Source organism: Alligator sinensis, unplaced genomic scaffold (genome assembly GCF_000455745.1).
Source record: "Alligator sinensis unplaced genomic scaffold, ASM45574v1 scaffold521_1, whole genome shotgun sequence".
Classification (NCBI taxonomy): Eukaryota; Metazoa; Chordata; order Crocodylia; family Alligatoridae; genus Alligator; species Alligator sinensis.
In genome coordinates, this window is record NW_005842374.1 from 708,423 (window position 1) to 717,985 (window position 9,563).

General features: G+C 41.9%; 1 protein-coding gene across 1 annotated transcript in view; it reads right to left on the reverse strand.

Annotated features, from left to right (window-relative positions):
• LOC102382162 (putative bifunctional UDP-N-acetylglucosamine transferase and deubiquitinase ALG13) overlaps positions 1 to 9,563 on the reverse strand; it is a 40,091-nt gene that overhangs the window by 20,225 nt on the left and 10,303 nt on the right. The window contains 8 exon segments of the mRNA XM_025210831.1: positions 2 to 110; positions 850 to 977; positions 2,424 to 2,524; positions 3,597 to 3,661; positions 5,883 to 5,991; positions 6,879 to 6,954; positions 8,216 to 8,396; positions 8,653 to 8,734. Of these exon segments, the coding sequence (XP_025066616.1) occupies positions 2 to 110; positions 850 to 977; positions 2,424 to 2,524; positions 3,597 to 3,661; positions 5,883 to 5,991; positions 6,879 to 6,954; positions 8,216 to 8,396; positions 8,653 to 8,734 (851 nt within the window).

Below are 9,563 nucleotides of genomic sequence, written 5' to 3' on the forward strand. Positions count from 1 at the left end.
CTGCATCCTAGGTGGAAGAACTGGCTGACCTCTACTGTAGGCGACAGCCATATACACTTCCTTTCCACGGACTTTCTTAAGCAACCTCTTCCGTGTCTTCATATCCATTTCTGCAATTTTAAGCAAAAATAGGAAATAAATTCTAAAGGTATTCTTCAGATTATAACTACTGCCACAGAATCTCTCATGTGAAATTGTCTGCAACATTTGAACTAAAACACGGAAAAGAAGAGTCATTCTTCTATGAACCATTCAACCAAAATACGTGCATTTTGGCATATGTTAAGGCCTTTATAAGTAGATTAACATAACATAACATGCTTCCTATGCATGGGATACCCTTTTAGGAATTAGCTAGTCAAATCCATACCCTTAGCATTCAAATTGTTTCCTGAAGACCTCCTTCTCCAAAAATGCCTACAGGACTAGATCATTACAAAATCCCTTTTTTGACCCAGGAAGCTTAAATTATTTGGCTCTAGAATTGTACTGTTGTAGCCATGCCTCATTTCATGCCATCACTGATGTTAGCATAATTTTTTTCCAGTCAAATTAGCTAGGTTTGAGTCCAGGGGCTTGTTCCCACTCTCTCATCCTGTGAAGTGTTAAATTAACAAGCAGGAATTTTATGTAGTAGTAAACTTAATAAATACTATCAATTAAGTGCCCCAGTAAAACATCCAGCAGAACTTCAGCTTCATTCATCCCCCCTCCAGAGAGATATCACAATCATCTTGAAGTGTTTTATATTTTTAAAAAGTTTAAAATAAATTATTTTCAATATCTGAAGGCTGCTACTATTTATTCTCATTCTCTTAGAGGGAATCCTAGTAGAAACCATGTACAAACCTATTTCCGAGATGTATCCACCTGCTATTTTCTGATAGTTTCCTCCTTTTCTGCTGGGGACTACATTCCATGCAGGGATAGGTGTCACTTGTGTCACTGGTTTTAAGTTTGCCAATGGAACAGTATGCCTACATAAAGATAGAGTAACCACAGTCCCAGAAACACTAACATAATGTAGGGAGTAACATTTATAGGACATTTAATTTCTTTAGGTAGAGCAAATCTGTCTGGATGAGCAGATTTTCTTCAAATAAGTTAATATATCTCCCCTTCCTCCTCTTTTTTTTTTTTTTTTTTTTTTGCTTTTATCATTCAATGTGGATCCAAGGCTGGAAAATTGGCATTACCTTTGTTCTGCCATAAAATTTTTCATGAAGGCACAGAGACCAAGCAAACGAACATGCATGCCCCTTATTGCACCACAAATACCCAAAATGTGTGGCCTCAACGTAAGTGGTAAAAGTTGTTGCCGTGCTTTTGCAGTCGATATCTTCAGAGCTCCGGCCAAGCTTCAGAGGCCTAATTCTGGGCATCCTGGGTATTCCCACTGTCGTGGCATGCAGGATTTGGGCTCCTGAAGCCCAGGAGTGCCTGCCTAAATTCCTCCATTTGCAGAGGCACGCTCAGAGTTTTATCCCACAGGGCCCAATACTGCAGAACAACAGGCAAGGTCCGTTTCACCCAGTGAAGCAAATCAGCTGTGCTGGACACATTCAGGCATGGCTAATCAGCTTCATTTGGTGATGTCCATTTATACCCCAAATCATCTCAGCTTTCACAAGATGAGCTAGCTATTCAAGCCCAAACCAATCTTATTAATCTCTTTTAGGTTACCACACACTAAAACTTTGATCTCTTGCCCTTAGAACTTCTAGTTAAGGGTCCACCACAAAAATCTTTTATTTCTATTCTGCATATGACACCATAGCATGCATACTATCACTACAGACAGGTACACTACAAACATGACAACAAGGTAGCATTTTTGCAACATGCATAACACAAGATATTTATCTTAATTAAATAAGTCTTAAGGTATTTACAAAACCTCCCAAAGTATGGGAATGAAGGAGAAAAATTTGAGCCAGGGTTGTCAGAACAAGTGTCAAATATGCTCTTAATCATTTAGCTGCAATTCAAGCCTCACACTGGAGGAGATTTAGAAAACTCTATGCAGAATGAATGTTTTGTTATAAACTCAGCCCAAGCAGCAACGTCTCTTCCGCTTTCCAGAAAAGGAAAGCAACGCAGTGATTCTAATTAAGCATTACCATCAGATAATACCTGAACCATCAGTGTATGACAACCCAAGCACCTGTCATCCCTCTGGATACTAGCGATAAAATGAAAGCTGCAGCCAAGTTTTTGAACCAATTAGGAGGTGAGGTTTCTTTGAGTCTGATTTTACATTCTAAAAAACAAACCAAAACCTAGTGTTTAGGTTCGTTCTGACAACCCCAATTTCAACCCTGGTCAGAGACAGCATACCCATGCACATGCATGGCTGGGCAGATGGTAAGGAAGTTCACAGCAAATAAGAGGGGTGCCTTTAGGTGGTTTTTCCGATTGCTTACTTTTCTGCCAGCTCTTCAATGAACACAGTCACTGTGTTGCCATCCTGTCCAACTTCCTGGATATGAGCATTGTAATACTTACCTCCTGACTCGAGACGCACCTGAGGAGAGAGAGAGAGAGAGAGAGAGAGAGAGGCATAAGGAAGTGTCATGGCGCATTGTCAATAAAACTCTGGTTCCCCCAACAAATGCTAATAGAAGAGTCTGTTTTTGTGCTGGTCAAACTCCACTGAGTTAGGCAAAGAGTTTTGGAATTCCCCAATGCAGCACTCCCTACTCATCCCAATATACACAGAGGATGAGAGGGATAAGTGATCCAATGGATGAAAAAAAATGGCTCAGCACATCAGGAAATAGTTTCCTGATAGAGTTTTCAAATGGCTTTATGGAATGCAAGTCAGACACCAGAGAGAATGGCTTTTAAGAACTTTCAAAGAACAAAGTTGAGATGGACATTAGGGTGAGAGATGAAACAAGAAAGAAAAAAAGGGAAAAAACCCCCAAACATTCTTTTAGAAACAGCACTACCTCAAACAGCAACTACTGCAAAACTGTGAGAATCAAAGTAGAAGAAACAGGTGAACTGGAAGAAAGTTGATCACCAGCTAGAAAAGGTGCCACTTTGACACCTAAACTTGCTCACTCTAAAAGGTTAAAAAGATAATGATAAATTTGGAGAGGGACAACCTTCACGCATCTCTTTTCTCCCAGTTTTTGGAGACAAAGCATCTAGGCAAGCAGTTTCCCTTTGGCATCTCTTGTTCCCCTCTTGCTACTTCAGCACTCTGCCCTCCCCTTCCCATGTAATTAGGCATCTGTTGCAACGCTATGGCCAGTCTGCATGACCAAATTAGCTGATGGAACTCAGCACAGGCCTAATCAATGCGCAGGTGCCCCAGCTCCTCTGCATTTTAGAAGTTCAGTCTGGAACTCCTGTACTTCTAGCATTTATAGCACTAGTCCCTGATCAGATTCGAAGCTGCCTTTCCTTAGTACTATTTTCCATTATTTTTAGATTTTATATAAAAGGTATATTTAATAGGCATAATGAAAGAAGAAAAAAATATACATGTTTGAACACCCTGCAAGCTGATCATTTTAAGACTTAGAATACATTCTATTTCAAGCAACTTTAATAAATTCATCATAACTGAATCTGCTGTAAGTACTAACCTGACACTTGTCTCCTAAATAGTACTGTCTCCCAGCAAACACCATGTAATCAGTTTTTTGAAGTTCTAAAAAAATAAGATCAAAATTTAAAAAAAAAAGTTTTAAGCTACTGTTCTTTCTTCATTTAAACCTAACTTTATCCTAAAAGTTCAAGTTGATCACAAGGTACCAAGTACTACAGGCTGAGTTCTCTCTCATTTCCCTTCATGTCCCCATGTTTGATGGTGCCGTGATGCCATCAAATCTCACAAAGCAAACATGGCTACCTCCAAGCTGCAAGAAGAGCACCGAGTTCAGTAAGCCCTTTCTTCCAACAACTATATGTAGTCAATACCCCAGCATGGCACTGGGAACTTTTGAATGCACAAATACAACACACTGACACTTATTATTAGAGCAGACAGCACCTTCTGTAAAGGGAAGGGGTGCAACTGGGCAACACCACCATGCCCTAAAACCTCCCTTGTTGATAAACTTCAACAGACTGTTCTTCATTTTTGCCTTAGACTTCTGTAGAGCTTTGCTTCAGGCTGATACCTGGCTATTGTACTGTGTCCCCATCCCTCAGGGCAAATTTCAGTGGTAAGCAAAGTAACCCCTGTTGTATGTTGTTTGGGATCCCTTAGCATGCAAGACAGACCCAAATGCCTCCATTCACTATCTGAAGGAAAATGTTAGCCAGAAAAATCATCATCTGACATCAGCCACATAGGATCCTGTGAAGTACAACAGCACCTCAAGTTGTGGGACTAAGTCAAATTTCCTTTAGTGTGCAAGCCTACAGAGACCTGGGGAAATGTATGGTGGTTTGGAACACTTACCCAACACTCAACTTGACCCTTTGTTACATTACTCTGAAACCAGAAGCATTTATTAAAACAAGTACAAAAGCCTTATTGTAGACATGGCAACCAGAAAGTAAAAAATAATTGAGATGCCATTTTAAATTTAATCACTACCTGCAAGTACAGTATTGCAAGCATGTTTGTGTTTGGCTTTGAATCCCAGCTCCTTCTATGCCATAAAATCTGATCTATTAAGAAATACATTGATTAAGAGCCTTAGTACCAGTGTTAGAAGTATTGCTTAGAGAGGAAGTCACCAGCCTATAGGCTGGCGCAAATAGGGAAGTATTCTATTTGGATTCGGGCAATTCAGAGGACAGCGATTCAATTCAGGACAGTGACTTGAATCTCCGAATCAGCTTTGGAAGATTTGGCGCCAATTCAGACTGGCAGGGAGAGCCATGGGAGAAGCACCCAGGGCTGTCCTGCCCAGCCCCTGGCACTCAAGGGGGCAAAAAAAAAAAAAAAAGGCCCTGCACTCACCAGCTGCAGGAGCAGTGACTGGGGCCTCTGAGGGCTTGTGGCAGAGCCCCACCCCCTGTGCAGTGGGGATTGCTCCCTCCTGCTTGGCACCTGCCCCATTGCACAGGTGCAGTGCAACTCGGTAAGGCACCACACACTGTCTGGGAGCTGGGGCTGAGCTGTGCCAGGCGGTCTGACAGGTGGAGCTGCCCCAGCTCCCAGACACAAGCCCTCAGAGGCCCCAATCACTGCTCCTGCGGCTGGTGAGCGCAGGACCTTTCTTTCTTTCTAAGTGCCAGAGGCTGGCGCCAGGCAGGGCAGCCATGGGTGCTTCTCCCACAGTTCCTCTGGCTGTTTCTGCCTCTGCCCTGGTGCTGCTTGCTAGCCGGTGTGGAAGGTGCAGGATGCAGGCACAGCAGTGTTGGGAGTGGGGGCAATGCCCTGCTACCACTTGCTCCTTTCTTCCTGGAGCAAGCCGTGCCCGCATCCCACTCCCTCTCCCACCAGGCAAGAGGCAGCAGGGCAAACACCCTGCTCCCAGCACCCGCATCCCATGCCCCCCTGCCCCAGGCTGGGGCAGCCCCAATCCCTCCCTCCCCCAGATTTACCAACTGGAGGCAGCTGTGTCTGTTTAGTCTATGGCCGAATCTTTTCTGAATCAATTCAGATGCTTTGAATCGAGTCGGAGCTTTTACTTGGTCTCCCAGTTCTATTCGGATTCAGAGGTTCAGTCCCCAAATAGGGCCAAATCTCCTCCGAATCGAATCAGCTACCAAAGCTTTGCACAGCCCTAATGGCCTGTACTGTCCACAAATGTTTACTGGGGTAGTCCATGTCCCTTAACAGCTTTTGGTGTGCATCTAATTGCTCAAACCCCTCAGAGACTAATACGTGTATATCTAGAAAGTAAACCATAAAAACCTCTAGCAGCTTTTACTTTCTGCCAGAAATGTACAACATACGAAGGTTTGGGGAGTACCTTTTCTGCTGTCCAACCAAACATCAAACTCTACATTTCGATAGATCTCAGGGTCCAGGGCTTTTAGCACTTTATAGGGAAAAGGCATCTTTGACGGATTTTCTGGAGGCTAAAACAGAGTTAAAATGGACTGTGTCACATTTAAAACACTTTCCTTCCCTGCCAAAGGTCTGAACTACTGTAACAGCTGCACAAACTTTGTTTTACTGCCTTTCAGTTCCACTACAAAAAAAACCAACCAAAACGCAAAAAAAACTGAAGCAGTTTTCTTCCAGTACAAAAATCTGAGAAGAATATGAACAAACCTTCAAGTATTATGAATTCTAGGGCTCAGTTCTGAGCAAAGGAATAAAGGCCATGTGAAAAGGCTAGCAACAGATTCTCTACCGATTTGCTTGATTTCAGACAAGGCAATTTATGTAGGCAAAAACTGAAAATGCAACTAACTAGGGCCTGATTTTTCAAAGACCACCCACAACTCCATTCAAAGGCAGTTAGAACTGCAGATATTTATCACTGCTAAAAATAAGGACCCTATAAAGCAGTGGATAAGCCTAGTTTGAACCACTTTAAAGCACAGCTGAGGAGAGTCCCGTGTCTTCTCAAATAGAAGTTAAATTAGATGGGGTTTTTTTGAAAGAAAGTAGAATAAAAAAAAAAAAAAAAAAAAAAGCAGTGAATATTTACTCCCTGGAGTCCAGGTGGTTTTATTTTTCCTATTTACTTCCTTTAATATTAGCTAGAGAAGAACAAGAGAGCTTAGAAGTAAGTTTTTTTTTGTTTGTTTTTTAATGGTAAGTCTCACTCAATGAGATTGACTGATAAATGCCAGGCCAGAAAACTAAACATGTACGTAAAAAAGTTTGAGAAAAACAACAAGGCATAAAAGCCCAATAATAGTGTTTGGAATGGGAAATACTGATTTGGCTATAATCAATGTGTCAGGAGCATTACACTAACAAGAAAGAATAAAAGGATTACTCCTTAATTGCCAACCTTTGCCTCTTCAGTGCCTTGTTTGTATTTATCTTCAGGTGAGTTGTCAGTATCATTGCCTTCCCAGTCTTCCACTCTAAGCAATTTAAAAATAGGATCATAAAGATGCAAGATTTCTGACCAGGACTCAAACCAAGTCCAACTGATGAAACAAACCTACTAGAAGCACCATGGTGCCACCAAGTGGTACATTCTGATTTGCATCTTAACACATTATATTTGTACTATATTTCACTCATGTCACAAGTGCACTTATGCATGTGTGTGCACTCACTCATTTACGTGGTCTCAAAACCTTTCATTCTAATTTCATAGAAGAGGATTTTCCCTTCTGCTCCTCTGTGTAACAGTAACAAACGTTGTTTTAAGCATCAAGGAACAATAAATAGGATTCCATTCTGCAGAATCCAAAAAACATTACTTAAATTGTTATTCTGTCCACAGATGATTAAGGTTTTGCGTTTTCATCTCAGTAAGGATTCCTTATCAAGCTTGGTCCTTTTCCAAGTGTTTAGGAACTTGCAAAACTACCACAAGCTGGGTTCTCTGCAACACAAACTTTAATAAGGATGGCATAGCATACCTTGTATCTGCTCACCTGTGCAGCCTCATTAATGACTCCCAAACCAGGGACAAAGAAGTTAGAGCTGCATTGTTCACAATGCAGAATTTAGCCCTACATTTGGAACATAAATTTTAGTGATGGACAGACAATAATAGAATCTAGTGCATCTCCTCATAGGAGTGATGGCTCTGTAGTACTAAGGGGATTTAGAAGATACATGGTCCTATTTTTTAAAGTAAGATTAATTTACGCATAGGAACCATTTTTTTTGTAAATAAACATAAGTTCAAATTTTACTGTCAAACCTTTCCTATCACCAGTGGGTGATGTTTCTGTTTAATTGCATTACTAAACAACCAGGGCTGGATTAACCCTTTAGTGGGCCCTAGGCAAACAAACTCACAGGCCCCTAGCTGGTCAAGACCTCCCTCCCCACCCTAGTGCTACCGCCTGCGGGGAGTGGTGCTCAGAGTCATGGCTAGGAAGCAGCTGCCACAACAACAAGGCTGGCAAAGGGAAGGGGAGGCATACAGGGCCATTTGCACCACTGCCATGGGGGGAAGGATCAGGGCCCCAGACATGTGCCTAGCTTGCCTATGCATTAATCCAGCCCTGCTAACAACTGCAGGGACATCACTGCCTCTTCCATAGCATGCTCAGATTCCAGCTTGATGCCACAAGTTTTGAAAAGACTCAGGTTTTCCATGTCATAGTTCAGAAGATACATTAGTAAGTTAGTCCCTCCACATTCTCTTTACAAGTGAACTGTTACCTCTTTTCCGATGAGCTTTTGAAGGACTTCTCAGGGAGGCAATCAAAGTTTGTATCCTCGCTTCCAACGGAGACACTGTTTCTGTTCTTCTTGGACCCACTTCGAAACATCTCCACTGCACTTCTCAATTCTTCTTCATCCATGGCAAACACATCTTTGTACAGGATCTCATACAACACAGCTAGGCAAACAAGACATACAATTTAAAAGGTCAATATCGTGCCAAATAAAAAGGAACAGCTAGAGTTTCATAGGTGATCTTCCAGTAGCAGATGTACACATTACAGACTTATGAAACCCCAGTTATTTTAACCTCAGTTAAAAATGATTGACAAGCTCACCACTTCACTGGCCCCACACAATCCTCTCAGAAACAAAAAACTGAGAAGTGAAACGTCAAAATACACAATACAATTCACAGAAAGAGTTTAATTTACCCTGGCAAACAGCAGCATCTGCCTGAAATTGTTTTGTATACACAGAGTCATAATGGCCATTGCCGGAACAACACAGCAAAATCTAGGAAGACAAAAATAAGGCTTTAAGGACGCAATAAGAGAAAACTGAACTGTTTATCTGACATTTTAACTCTAATATTTATTTATTCTAAAACCAAAACTAATTCCCTATGCAAACAATGGGTAAGCATTAGAAAGTTTACCAGATTTAAGAAAAACGCAACAAGAGTACAAATAAGTCTGTCAACCAATTCCATGCCAGTAACAGACATACATATCCTGAAGTGTTAAACACCAAATGAGACCGCTTACTCCAAGTGCCTTTTGAACAAAAGGTGTCCTAGAAGAAGTTGGCCATTAGATGCAGAATTTCCAAACTGTATGCATTACTGGCAGTATCAACCTTGTATTTTATGCTCGTATTCTGCATTCATGCAAAGTCTATGCTTTAAAGTTATGTCAAGAGGAGTTGCTTTTTGATAGCAGTTTACATGCATCTAAACACATTTGATGTAAGGTGGATAAATACAATCTATCACTCTAGGAAGAATGTGCCCAAGGTAGCCTACAGGCATTGCCACAATGCCAATGTGGATATCTACCAAGCTATCAGTGTCAGCTAGAGGTGCACCAATACATCAGTCCGATATCGGATCGGTACCAATAAAGAAAATTGCTGCATCAGATATTGGCCCGATGGGGCGGATAAATGCCCATGCTGCACACAGCAGCAGTGGAGCACAGAGCAGAGCTGGCAGCGTGGAAAGCTGCCTCCAGCTGGTAAGTCAGAAAAGGAGTGGGGACAGCAGGTTGATGCCCCTGCAGTTAGGGAGGGAGGGGGCAGGTGCTGCCCAAGCTGGACAGGGGTGTGGGACATAGACACAGCTCAT